Here is a 15138-nt window from a genome sequence, read left to right on the forward strand (position 1 = left end):
GAAATTGACCGACCAAGTCCCGCATCAACATCTTCAACAAGAAGAAATATTCTTCGAACATTACTTTCAACACTATTATTGCCTCGATACATTTGCACGGCTCTCAAACCGCTTGCACAAAGAGTCCCGATTCATACCAAAATCAAGAAAACCTGTGCGCATTAGAGACAAAGCCCCCTCAAGCTATCAAGGAACGATGTTTCACGCTTTGATCGCTCATCCAAAGTGCTTCAACACTGGGAAATTACCATCGACAAGCCGACCTTGAAATTGTTTCAGACGATCACCGTAGTCGGAATCGTACGAGAGAGATGCTCAACTTTACGCAACAGTTGATCCAATCTGATCAATAACACCAGCAGAAGGCATCCCAAAGCACTAGTTGAAGCAGATCGGTGATTGTCTTTCGTGTTGACATTAGCAATTTGCGAAATTGGAATCTCGCAATGACCTCCAAAGAGGATGTTCATTGGCATTACCAAGATCGTGCTCACTACAATGGGTGCCCTCATTAAGATTAACAATTAAATCTTCAACACGATACCGATATGAATAAGCGATTTGGTTGCGGCCTTTCCACTGCATTGTAATACAGGAGTTCACTTAGCAGAAAATATGAAGTTCAGATGATACATAAAAAGTAAAAAATATATACAAAACTATGTAAGTTCACTTGGATATAAAAAGTAAACCTGATATGCCACATAAAACATTCAAAAAAAGACATAAGGAAGTTCACTTGCGACGTAGTATGAAGATCAGATGCCACATAAAAAAAGGGTTACAGTTTGAAAAAACTAACCACAATTCTGCCAAACTTGTACTTCATCAAGTCTGGTCCACCATTCTTTTGAATGTCCATTTTGTAAATAGCCTTCAGAGGTTTCTCATGCAGAAAGTTTGCGCGAGGAGTTTGAGTATGCATGACAGAATGTGGTGGTAGAAAGATGTCAAGATACATAACAGTTGGGGATAACAAAGACACCCTTCTAACCCAGCCTGAGGGATATCGGGGTCTTGATATTTAGTAGCAGCTCGCTTCAACTCATCAACAACAAGTCGGCAATAATCCATCTTTGCCATCTTATCATAATCCATGTTCACAAGCATTGCAGCTTCCCTACCGACACGGGTAGCTGAACCAGGACATATGAGCTTGCTAAAAAGAATGGCAAAGAAGACCTTAACAGCCAAATCTTCCTTCTCGGGGTCTTCAACAAGATCAGATAACAATTGACGCAGATCTTTAGGCTCAATACTAGCATTGCTTTCGATCCCAATCTCTTGTTTCACAAGAGCCAATGACTCGTCATGTCCAGATTCTCAGCAAAGATAGGAGTATCGCCTCCTATAGGAAAACCAAACACCTGATGAACAGTGTCTCTATTAACCTCTAGAACTCTGCCAGATCCACAAGCCAACTTCATGGTAGAAGTGTCAATAGTCTTCATCAAATAACACATGAGAACACGCGATATGTTACCCTCCAGGACCCACTGAAAAACACAGCCAAAACCAGCTTGCTCAACCTTCAATCTGTGTTGCTGTTTTAACATTGCTGCAGTCGAACGAACTTCACCGAGAGAACAGCGAATAGTTTGCTGAAAACGTGTCTTCTCACCATCAAGATCTTCATCTGCCTTCCTCTTCCTAGCCATGGTTTTCTTTGTCGGCCTTTTCAGAACTTTCTTCGAATCACCTTCCAAAACAACAGGTTTAGAAGGACCTGGCTTCCTACCAACTTTCTTCCCCTGGTATAGAAAAAAGCATAAAAAAACAAAACATTTAAAACCCACAAAAAAATTAATGAGAAGAGGAAGTTCACACTACACTAACCTTGGCAGGAGCTTCAAAGTCTGATTCATCGCTAACCAATTCTGTACGACTCTTTTTAGCATTGCACTACATAAAATGAGATGCATAAAAAGGGAAGAGTTCAGATTCAATAAACAAAGAAGTTCACAGTGGAAGAATTATGTAAAAATGAACAAACAAAAATAACCTTGCCAAAGACAACACCATCTTGATGGAATCTGGGACATATGTCTCATCGACATCAATCTTACGTTTACGGTGACCCAGACGTGATTTCAGAGATGAAACTCGCTCCGAAGCAACAAGTGGACCGGACAAAGATAAAGAATACCTAGGCTGCGCCGCACAGATTTGTAGCCCGGATGTAAGCAAGAGATTTTTTTAAAAAAATAGAGAAGTTCACAATGGTACACATATGTAAAAGTGAACAAAAAAGGAATTTAACAGAATAAACAAAATAAGAACATAAAAGAAATAAACCTTGTCAGCAGCAACATCTTCTTGAGTGCCACCTGGGGCGTATGTCTGCTGCAAAGGATCTCTGGGCTGGGCAGCAGCAGCAGCAGCAGCAGCTTTCCCCAGAGGTGAATTCTCTTTTATCTTCCTGCAAACAACCCTTTCTTTCCTCACTTTAGGAGGAACATCATTGACAACAGCATTACCCTTAACAGACTTTGCTTTCGCAGGGTATTTCCGGTAATATGTAGTCAATTTCTCCTGGTGCTGAGCTAATTTAGCAGCTTGTCTCTCCTTTTCCTTCGCAAGCTGTTCTTCAACCATATAATCCTGAGTAACTATTTGAGTACCAGCCACAGACTGAGATTGGGTTTCTTCCATTACAGGTGTAGCTTCAACTGTTTCAGATTCAAGAACTTGCCGCAGAGGAGTATAATCAAAAACAGGGCTACCCATGTTACCCTTCTCAACAGCAGGAGTCCTGTCAAATACTGGGGGATCTAAGAAACGCGGTAAACTGTCAGCAGAATATGCAGCAAAATCCTGGTTCAGCAAATCCAGAGATTCTCTTATAGTCTTGTCAGCTGCATAACACAAACAAATAACACAAAAAAAAGAGTAAAAATGTAATCAAGAAAGCTTGTATGGATTGCAGGAAAAGGAAGTTCACTAGAAAATGTTAGTGAGGTTCACATATGTATGTTCCTAACCTGACTCATCAGCATCATCTGTCATATTAGAAGATAAATTCCCCAAACCAGAAAACACAGCATCACCAGAATCATCAACATGATCAAATACCTTCCCTAAAAAATACAAAAAACAAAAAAATTCAATGTCAGAAACATAGGAAAAAAATTCATGTTCAGACTTATACTTCCTATGTGCAGCAAAATGTTAATTTCATGATTCACTTTTTTAAAAAAACAGCCTGTACATGAAAATAAACATTATACATAGGAAGAATGAACATAATTAATACAGTGAGTTCAATTAAATGACAGGTAATTCATAACATGTGCTATACAGAAACACAGATAAATAGATAGAACACTAAAATGGTGACCACGGGGAATTATAACACAGAAAAAAAGCCTACAGAAAAGCAAACCCTAGAACAAAAAAAAAGGGCCAGTCATAAGACAGAACAAAAACATGGATATTTCATTTTTGACAACGCAAGAATAAAGCATGAATTTATGGGTAGTAAAAATACAAATCCGAAAAACAAACCTCCACCACCAGTCGAAGCATCCTTATCCATCACTCACAGAGAAATAAAAAGAGGAACGGACTCCCAAACCAAAAATTGAAGCCGACCAGCCCGTCTGGGACGAACTAGAACCACCGCAAAGAAGAATCAGAGTAGCGCCGGAGTTCCAACCGCCGGCCGAACGGGGAAATATCGCCGGCAACCACCGAAGACGGCGAGGAAGAGCAAACTGCAGCGAACCTAGGGTTTAGACCAAAGGGGAAATGGTGGATTTCGAGTAGGACGAAGGAATAGCAACAGGGGACGGGGGATAGCAAACGAATCGGGGGGGCAGCAGTTACCTAGAGCGCCGCCGCCATTGCAGAGAGGATGTAGCAGTTTCGGGATGTCCGCCTGCGAGTGGGGAAGTGGGGAGTGCGAAGGAGAAGCGCAGACAAGAGGAGTAAAAAGAGGAGTTGAGAAATAACTGCACCAAATTTATATTAAAAAAAAAAGGAGGCAACAATTAAAAAAAACACTGAAACGTTACCTTTGTCAGTAAGATAGAAACAAATAGGAAGTTCACATTTAACTGCGACTGCGATTCACTTTATCTAAAAAAAAAGGAAAAATATAGGATGGGAGGGTCACACCCGCACTGTCCCCACAACCATTACGAAGTTCACTTGAAAAATACGTCAGGGGTTCACTCATATTGAAAAAAGGTATTTGGGTATATTTTAAAAACATTAATTGATTTCCTAATATAGCGGGTAGGAGTTCCCCACCACAATTACGAAGTGCACTTCTGTAAACGCAAAGGAGTTCACTAATCTTAAAAAAGGTATTACACTATATTTTAAACATTTATTAAAAAACCTTCTATTCATTTCCTAGTATGGGGGGGGTCCCCCCCCAACCCCCCCCCCCCCTTTAATGGTACAAGAATAAAATAAATTAACACTGGTTAATTTATACATGGAGTTAAAGAAAAAGAATACCAGAAGTAAACTGACAGCAGTTCACGTAATAAAGTAACAGCAGTTCATTTTCAGATAAAAAAAGATAAAAACATGCGTATGAATGGAAAAACAATAATACAACAAAATTGGATAGTACATTAAAGGGAAGTTCACAACTTACAAACAGAGATATACATACATGCTCGATGTGGATTTACATGTGAAAATAGAGGCCACAACTTATCTGAAAGATGAAAATCAAACATGCAATTGACAAAGTTCATGCATTCCGGTAGTTCACATCATAAAATTAAAGAAGTTCATTTGTTATAACACCAACAAACATGAACTGCTGGTAATGAAAAACAGAGCAGAGACTTGTAAGCTACGAAAAAACCCACAGATAACAAGCATTATCTGGATTCTGTTACTACATCAAAGTGTAAGCATGAACACCACCGCGTCATCACTGCATCAACTGAGGAAAACATAACTACACAAGCATAGGCAAATACCGAACTAAGCAAAAGAACATAGATCTGTGAAAACAAAATTCGTGGATAAGGATCAAAGCAAACCTATCAAAACAAAAATCCTACAGGGGAGAGAGACCCAATACCATTACCGAAGACAAACAAAACGCGAGAATATAACGGCGGAGCCATCAACCTCGAGGATTTCACGTAGAAGAACGCCGAAGCTGTGCGACGGCCATCTGAAAAAACAAATCTGCAGATCAAGATAAAAAAGATAAGAGCAATGTCCGGATAGCATAGAAGAAACTGTGCCGCAGACATCGACGATCTGCGATGCACCAGTGGAGAACAAATTCGTCGATGGAGCGTCGGACACGAGCACGGAGATGAGCCGCCACCGTCGCCGAAGTTCTAAGAAACGCATCGAGTAAAAGGGAGGAGCTCGGGAGCGAGCAAGGGAGGAAATCGCCAGGGAGGAGCTCGGGAGCGAGCAGGGAGGAAAACGCCAGGGAAGATCTCGGGAGCAAGCAGGGAGGGAATCGGCATGGAAGAGCTCGGGAGCGAGCAGGGAGGGGTGGGGAGCGAGCACGGAGGAGGTGGGTAGCGAGCGGGAGGTGGGACACGTAACGATTCGCTGTCTCGTAGGAAGTTCACACGCGCGCGGGAGCGGGACGCGAGCGGGACGTGGGACGCGAAAATATGAAGACTCACGGGAAGTTCGCATGCGATAAGTTAGGAAGTTCAGAAAGGGTTCGAGAATAGTTATTCTCGAACCGGTTCGAGAATAGCAGACCTATATATATATATATATATATATATATAAAAGATGGATGCATGTTTTCATTATTCTTGAGGGCTTTTAACCATGCTAGCTAATTTAAGAATATAAAAAATAAACTATTCCGTTAAATGATTCTTGGGTCGACTGTGAAATACAAATGCATGGTCCTTTGTTCTAAACTAGTTTAGTGTATACAATTTTCGCAACTAAACATTTGTTTTTAGAAACTTCATAGTACTGATTTGTTATTGCAAACGCCATAAATAGATGTATTTTTCCCTAGCTTCGGAGCTGTCCATGAAGAATTAAGTAATGTACACCCCCATTTAGCTAGATCTAGAACATGTTTGTAAAACTTTATAGTGCACGATTCGTTATTGCAAGCCTAGATTTCATGAATAGATATATTTTCTCTGGCCTCAGAGTATTTTTTTATAAGTTCCCTTATTATTGGGATGATGGAGAAATAACTATTTTTAAGTCGACGCTAAGGACAGTTTTTTGGAAAAGAATTATATATGTACGTAAAATACATGAGAATATGTCACTTGTGAACTTTACTAGACACATTGATAACTACCTAGTATAAATTATTTTTAAATCAACCGAGAAATCATCACCGTCTTTGATATATTGTCTAAATGTATTCTAGGTGTTTATAGTTGTGTATTCTATTTTTACTACAACTCGTGAAGTAAAATATAGGAGAAACATGGACAAGTAAAATTTGTGAAAACATTAGTATTATATTTCATTTGATAAATATACATTAGATTACAAATACAATTCAACATATATACTATGTTATATGATAGAGTGTTTTGTCTTTAAATATTAATACATAGTAAATTGAGTTTTAATATACATGTGGTAAATAATAGTTTTCTAAAGGTTTTATTTTTCTACTGTTTTATACTACTTACTACTTTGTATAAAAACATGTCTTCTCCATTCAAGCGGCTTGTAATTTTTGTGTAGTTTTTAGACCACCTGTCATATGCGAAAAATTATCTTGTGAAATGTATTATTTCTAACACTGAATTTTATCTTTTTTAGAAAAGTCATTTTTTTATGAAATAACTTTGTGAACGCATAGCACCCGAAGATGTACGTGCAAATTTTTTATTTCAATTTTTTTGAAATTCAAAATATGTGTAAGTGTCATCCTGGCGAGAAATAGCAAAAAAACACTAAACAAATGTATAAAGCTATAACGTCCTTAAGTAGAACATCAAGAAAAGTATGGTTAGGAGGCAGTTCGTCTGTATCTTGCAAGTACGAAACCTCGTCCCAGCAAATAAAATTTTATTTGTTTTCTCTTACTTTTCTATCTAGCTATCTTAGATAAAATAAGTTAACGTCCTCATGTACATCACAACGAGCTGCAGGATCTAGTGGCTGCTGTGGTTTACTGGAAACCCGAGATCGTGAGTTCGAACCTCTGTAGTTGCGTAATTTATTAATTTTTTCGGATACGCATTGACAGGTGGGACCCACATGTAAGAAGACGTCAAGGGTCCAATGTGCCAGGTAAAAATATTAGGGGTGCTTCTGCAAAAACTGTTATGCCACATGTCAGATTTTGATTGATTGGGGACCAAATCTTCACATGATTTTCAAGTTGTAGGACCATGACTTCACACTTTGCAAGTAGTAGGACTAAACCTTCACATGATGGACAAGTTGTAGGACTATAGGTGTAATTAGCTCGACAATGATCTTAACTTCAATTACGACGTCTCCATGCCCTTCTTTCTAAAGATACATGTAGTTGGTGTTCTAAAAAAAAGTTAAATTTAGTCCCTAGGTTCGCTTTGATCAAAGTACGTGTATTTTTTAACGCAATATCATCTAGTATTTGAATTCCTGAAGTCACTGGCAGTAAAAAAAAAGAGAGCATCCTCCCTTTTAGAAAAATAAAATAGTATTCCTTTTATAGGTCCTACATGGACCCTAAGTAAAATCCAATACCCAAAACCTTTATCTTGGTCAGTTTTGCTCGTGAGAAACTGGCCGGAAACGGGCCGTCAAATTTCAGATACGGTGTTGGATTCTGGTGACTGCTGAATCAACCAATGTGTATATTTTTTACACAAATCAGCAAAGTTGATAGCAATCAATCGGAGAATAGATTATGTTGTCACCTTTACATTTACAAAGATAAATCCTCCACGGCTCCACGTAGGAACACATGCATGCATGCATCAGCTCACTGATTTGGAGCTCAGAACACCGGAAACAAGTTGTACAACCCTAGACGGCTAGTGCTACACCAATGTCTGGGTAAATGTTGTTGTACTGTCCCAACCTTCCGAAACAAAGTGATCAAGCCTAGTCACCTAACACCTCCACCTCCGGCGCCTGAATGATGTCAACTTAAGAGCTAGCCTTTAGTTCTAACCCGAGCTAAAAGAAAATGGCCGGAACCTTTCTGCTCGATGTGCTTTGCATGTGCACTCGCTGATTCTGATTAGGTCATTTGACATCATACGCCGTGATTAACCCTTAAACATAGAGAAGTCTATGTGTTTCAAAAAAGAGTAAAACTGGAAAAGTGCAAGGTGCTGATGCACGAATGACACCAAATTCAAAGGTCCGGAGACATGCTTTAGCGAAATATACATAAACAATGACAAAAGGTGGAACATTATGCATTCAGCAAAAGGCACCCCCACTTGGTACTAATTTTGGTACCATGAAAATTCAACTGCTTGTTACTTAATGTAAATGGAGTTCCAATGAACCTTAACGCTGGTGGTATAGTACATTGCCCTCACTCACTGGAATGTCTGAACTTAAACGCAACCTTTGCCAGTCCTGGAGGATAAATAGGATTGGCATCTGATCCCTGCAAATACATTAATGTAGTAACATGTATGATTCTGGCAGAGCTAAGCAAAAAATCCTACGAGTTTAAATGGGCTAAAACTCTATAATATCATAAAAGAACCAGTCCGCGGAAAATTTGTACTCGATCCATCCGTTCCATATTAGTTGTCCTTCATTCAGTACAAAGTTGTAATGAACCAGCGACAACTAATATGACAGGATGGATTGTGTGCTAGTACAAAACCAACACATAAAAAACTTATTGCACATATCTACACACTCATGTACGTACATGCATATAATTTGGTCAAATTTGTCACACATATGCTGTCCATCTGCATATTTGTTCTCAGGTAGATGGAATTTCTCATGTCCAGCTTGAAGCATGATGGTGAAAGGAAAAAATAAAGTGATTTTTCCAAACTAGTTTTTCTATAAAGAAAATCTTAGAAACAAGTGTTTTATAAGCTGTCACAAAAATGTTCAGATAAGAAGATCAGTGTTGTGTGCGTTGTTTAAAAGTAGAAAAATCAGTGTTTAAAATTTAAGGTGAAACAATGATTTTTTTTCCGTGGAGACAATAAATGTATTTCCATGAAATTCACGAATATATGAAATTCAATTAGCATGGAAGTCACATATGCATGCTGCACTTTCGCTGAACTGCTTGCCATTTTAAAATACGAGCCACTATTTTGCCCCTATTAGCAAAACAATCGGAGCCATTCATGGTAAAACCGTGAATGTGAGAATGTTTAGCCAGCATGTACTCCAAGATTCTACATGCATTTGAGTCATTTGACTATGCTATAGACGGCACCGAAAGGCTAGATGATTAGATACCCAACACCATCACAGTATGTGCCAACTTAAAAAAGAAGCAAACTGTACCAGCAAAATGTGCGGTACTTCTTTTGTATAAATTTAGACAAATGAGAACAAAAGGATGTTGTGAAATACCAACTAGACTTAAATGAGTGCATTTGACGGCATACAGCGTGAAGAATACATCTCCAATAGTCTTGCTAGTATTCTATTTTGTACAAAATGTCAGGGAGAGATTTGTTCCTTCTAAAGCTCTGATGCAATAAACAATGGGTGTGAATAATTTTTGGTCGACTAAGAAGTAAGTTAATTTCCACTAAGAGGATATCATGATAGTCAAACCTTAGTTGCAACCTCATGTGCAACTGAAAAAATCCCAGCTGCGACCTATGTTGTATTTCATTGCTAGCACGAATCACGACACAATCTTATGGTCTAGACTAAGAACTAAGCTAATTCTTACTCACCTGAGAATTAGCAAAACAAATAAACAATATATATAGCAGGAAACCATATTTCAAAAAACAAATCGGTGGATTGCAGATTTGCATGATACATCGAATTTAGATGGAAATTGGCAACACATAACTATAGCGCTAAAAATCCTATAAAGATACGATCATATGAATTCACCTGCTCTAATTTACAAACAAAATTAGTTAGACATTTTCATGAATAATTTTAGCAAATGTGGGTCGGACATTTTCATGATTTTTTGTAGCAAATATGGTCCAACCATTTTTACGAACACAATAGACTACATTTCAGTATTCAAAGTGAGGATTTTTCCCAACCTAGGGTGAAACTGCATCCTCGCAGTCATTTTAGACATTCGTGTAGCAAACGATCTGATGGAAAAGCAAACATTTTATTATTAAAGCTATGTTTTTTCGTAAAGTTTCACGTTTGTATGTTTTTCGTCTGAGAGAAGATAATCTATGGATTTTACATTTATATATCTGCTATTATTTTCCTTTTTTAATGGCCATGTACTAACTTACTCGGTTCCGGGGTTTTTTTTGTAATAATGTATAATACTGTGGTACCCGCATGATTTTGTTTGTTACCAACATAATGGCAAAAAACATGTCTAAAAGTTAGAGGACTTAACTACAGCTCAAACTCAAACTTTTTTCTTTCACTGTACATTTAATCTTTACTATCAATTTGCATGGAAGTTTGTACTATAATATTTTGGTTAAGTTATACCCAAGCAAACTCTGTTCTAAACAAAATTTTGTCACTACGGCTTTTTTTTTACATCGAAGACTGAAAAGGTAGGTGTAACCTTCATAAGATACAAAACCATCGAGAACACCACTAGCCCGGCCCACTTTACTATATTTCGAATAAATATGACACATGAGCCAGAGTGGGAGGACTCATAAAACCTTGCCCGCACCGCTCTATTGCTCTAGACATGACACAAAATTTATTTGGAACATGCTAAGCGTTAATCTGCTGATGTGGGGGAAATCAGGCAAAATAAGCTGCCTCCACCACCATCAGATCTTTAGTGAGAAATATGGCACGTCTCACCGTCGCCACATAAATACCTAGGCGGCAACTTTTTTTATGTGTGTGCGGCGTCACTTCTGTCAATCTTTCCCGTTGCCTGTGAAGTTTTGAAAAAAAAATCCAACATTTCGAACACATCCTTGCACAATTCTTTTTATGCAACTACTCCCCATTTCACTGCAACAAAGTTGGAAAAAATCGACCCCATACAACATCAAAAAGTAATGTCTGAAAGATATGTGAATAACACATACAATAAAAATGGATCACATTGGCAACACGAGCCGGTTGAAGAACCCCAGGCTCCACTGCTCCAGAGTCATTGCAACATGATGAGAGTGTACATCGCAAATAAGATGTGCATTTGCATCATGTTGGAGCATTGTAGAAACATGTGTGAATCGCGATTTTTAAGCTATGAACTCGCCAATTCAAGCTCGGCGGAGTGAGTAGTGACTGCTAGGTGCTAGTTTGAAATCGATGTTGAAAGCTAAATTAAGCCAGCCAGGAAACCAATCAGTAATTGTCTGTAAAAAACGAATCCGTTTTAGTTCAGGTAATGGCCACCCAGAACGCGGCAGCCTGCTCCGGCTCCCATTTCTCGCCGCACCTTGCCGCCGCCGCGACATCTTCCGCCTCCACGCACCGCCCACCGCGCACGTACTTCGCGTTCCCGTACGCTTCCTCCGGCTCATCAACCTCCTCGGTCTCGTACTCTTCGGTTTCTTGCGCTTCTTGCTGGCTGCACACGGCGGCATTGCACCTGCAGCCGGAGCAGGGGAGGAAGCGGAGGCGGAGACGGCCGCCGCTCCGCTCGGCCTCCATCGCCGACGCGCGCACCGCGTACACCTCCAGCCGCCCGTCGTGCCGCTCGTGGACCATGCGCATGCGGGTGGCGCCAACCGCCAGCGTCGTCAGCGGCGGTGGCAGAACGCGCACCCTCCGCTCCATCTCCGTTTCCTCCTCGTCCTCGTCGCGTTCCGCCATGGCATACCTCTTCCTCGCCGCGGCATCATCGGTGTCGTAAATGGTCGTGTCGACGCCACCGGTCTCGCAACCGAGCGCCTCGGTGCACATCTCCAGGTTCCTCTTCAGTCCGTACGCCGGCTTCTTGGCATTGGCCGGCACCACGGACACATGCCGAGATTTCACGGGTTCTTGCACACCGCACAGAGAACCCCAGGTACCACCGGCTGGTGAGTCGAGTGCGGAGTTAGTCATCGTGAATGCAGATACGCAGATCGAGTGTGGAGCAGTGGAGGTGAAGCTTGGTGTATATAAAGATTTGGAGGGAACTAGGCGAGTGGATTTGATCGGTGCTGCAGTACGGAGGATGCGGAGGAGAGGGTGACTGCAGAGTAACCCTTCCACCACAAGAACAGAGTGAACGAATTTGATTTAGGAGATGACGCGGACAATGTGTCAATGTGTGTTTTGTGGGGAAGAACAGAGCCCGCGCCACCAGCTTATATAGGCCCCGTCCGGCAGTGTTGCAAGCACGGGCAAGGCAAGATTCTTCCGGGTAGTATTGCTGACGGTGACGGTGAGCCGCCTGGGTCTCCGACTCCGATTCGATTTCGATTACAGTGGAGGGAGCATCGGGAATTCGGGAGGGATGCACTAGCAGCGTATTACGTGAAGTCAGCCATTTAATTAGCTACCTCCATCCAAGGCTTAAAACTTATATTTTTGTCAGAAAGTCAAACAAAGTAAAATTTGACCAAAATTTCAGAAGAATTTATGAACAAATATGATATTTTATAGGTATCATATGAAAATATATTTCGTTATCTATCTAATAATATTGATTTTGTAATTTTTATGTTAATGATTTTTAATAAAAATTTAGTCAAACTTAACACAGTTTGATTTTCTGGAAAAAAAATATAAACCTTAAGCTTTGGGATGGAGATAGTATTCTTTATTTATAGGGTGTGACTAATTCTAAGTGATGTCCGTTGAATCTCAATTGCAACCAATATTGCAACTTGCTAGTAGCATGAATCATGAAGCAATCTAAAGGCTCAAATCTTTGTTGCAACTCATGACTAGAACTAATCACGAAGAAATTTAACGGCCCGAATTTTTTTCTCAGTTGCAACCCCGTTACAACTTATAGTGCAACTTAGGCTAGCACAAAGCGCAACCATATGGTTAAAAATCGACTGAAAGCTAAGCTAATTCTCGGTCGACTATGAATTAGCAGAACCATTGTTTATAAAACCTTGGAGATACCGTAATCCTCCCTTCATCTCCGAATGCAAATGGCCTTGATTTTTTCAAGTCAATGATGTACAATTTTAACTACTCCTTCCGGTCCATATTACTTATAGTTAATTTGCATTTATTTAGACAAATTTTAGTGCGACTGTTCGCTCATTTCAGGAACAAGTACAACATTATGCAATAATGCAAATTATATATTCCCAATTGATATAGTTAAAATATTACTAGTTAAAATGTTACATGAAAGTTCGAGCGAAGTCAAACCTTCCCTGCATTTTGAGACAGGGGACTCCATAAAAACACGGTAGAAATCTTCAACAAATTTCTGTAAAAAAGTAATTTGTAACTCAAAATTCAGATCGACAACAAATAAAACCAACATTTATTCTATTCAAGACATATGTACCAGAATAAATTTTGCAGCATAAAGATTAAATATTTAATATTATCGATGTATGCCCCTTAATTTCTCCCCATAAAGTCCCACATAAGAATTAATCTTTATTTCTCTCTATTCACCCTGTTATAATGTGTGTTCCTCAGTTCTAGTAAATGTTACTATTTTTTATTCCTCAATTGTTAATAATTCCAAGATAGTCGCCTTGCTCCCTTGAAAATTTTGATTATTATGTGTCGATGATTAGGTACACATACATGGCAAAAAATAATAATTTCTTTTTGAAGAAACTAAAGAAGGATTTTTAAGAAAGGCCTTGATTACTCAATAAATAAATAGAAAAATAATAAGATAAAAAATATTTACAGAAACAATATTGATATGCAAGGTAAAAGTTAGAAACCAGAAATTGAAGACATAGGATAAATATTCTTCAAAACCTACTCAATATTAAATTAGTTTTATAATGTCCACTACAAAATATTCTTAAAACCATGTCATTCAATAAAACTCGAATGATTCATATATTTCTACTTTCTAATTTTGGTTATATTTTAATTCACCTTAATGAAATATTCCTAATATCACCAAATTTCGATTTTTCCACTAAATTTTATTTACTTTCATTTTTCGGGGCACATTGACATTTTATAAAGCCTAGGTCTCATAATTAACATTTTCTGAACAAAATCTTATTTTCGACATCTTCCTAATATGTTTCATTGTCTTTTCCTTAATTTATTAAATTGGGCAAGGTTTCGAAAAAAGTACATCGCTGGTTTCGATTATTTAGGTAAGTTGTGTATACTGCTATAACATGTGTGTGAAACCACTGCCATCTCATTGTACAAGAGTGTCCGGTATTTCTGTTGAGGACTAAAACTAGTCTTTTCACAATAGTTGAGGGACACAAATGTTGGTTTTTCTGAACAGAAAACTAGCCTTAGAAAAATAGTTAGATATTTGGTCACTTTGCTAAGCACGGGTATGTAAAAGGTAGTGAATTTTATTCTGTATGTGCTGATTTCAGATAAAATATGTATGAGCCATCGATCAACATAATGAAGTATCCCGTGCTCCCACCCTCTTATGTTCTATGTACAGTGCTACTAATGTAAGTTCTACTACCAAAATTTCATGGATTTTTATTCTATTTGCAGAGGTCTGATAACATAAGCACAGTATGTATATGTCTGAAAAGTCTATTGGCTCCTGAGCTCTAGTGCTTTCTTTATTTCAAAAAATTCAAAAATCATATTCAAAGGTTTTATTAAAAAAACAAATGTAGTCAATGATATATCCTAGAAGCATGCAAAATTGCAAAGTGGAATTCTTTAAAGCCTGGGCTACACAAGAATGATAAAATGTGATAAATTTGGAGTTCTGAAAATAAACACACCATTACCTATGCTTAGACCCATACGTTTTCATTTATGTATAGCTCAAATACAAAGTATTTCAAATTGGGAGTTTTCATGTTTGCATTATACATCATTGAGTAAATCCAGAATTATTTTCAATTTTTAAGACTTGTATGAAAAATTAATTTTTATAAAAACAAAAGGAGCACTTGAGCTCCGGTCTCGGGAGCCAGAAATTACTACTCACAAATTCATATATAAGTTTACTGTTTACAGGTAGAAACGCTTGCCTTAGAATGA

The 15138-nt window shown here is 38.7% G+C and overlaps 1 protein-coding gene across 1 annotated transcript; it reads right to left on the reverse strand.

Moving 5' to 3' along the window:
* Positions 1-2214: 2214 nt before the first annotated feature.
* On the reverse strand, positions 2215-3622 carry LOC139833456 (uncharacterized). The gene is made up of 3 exons (XM_071823749.1): positions 3505-3622; positions 2982-3077; positions 2215-2855 (listed from the first exon to the last, which is right to left on the reverse strand). The coding sequence occupies exons 1-3, from the start codon at positions 3533-3535 to the stop codon at positions 2215-2217; spliced, it is 768 nt and encodes a 255-aa protein (XP_071679850.1). The 5' UTR covers positions 3536-3622.
* Positions 3623-15138: the final 11516 nt, after the last annotated feature.

This window comes from Lolium perenne, chromosome 1, assembly GCF_019359855.2.
Source record: "Lolium perenne isolate Kyuss_39 chromosome 1, Kyuss_2.0, whole genome shotgun sequence".
NCBI classification, from domain to species: Eukaryota; Viridiplantae; Streptophyta; class Magnoliopsida; order Poales; family Poaceae; genus Lolium; species Lolium perenne.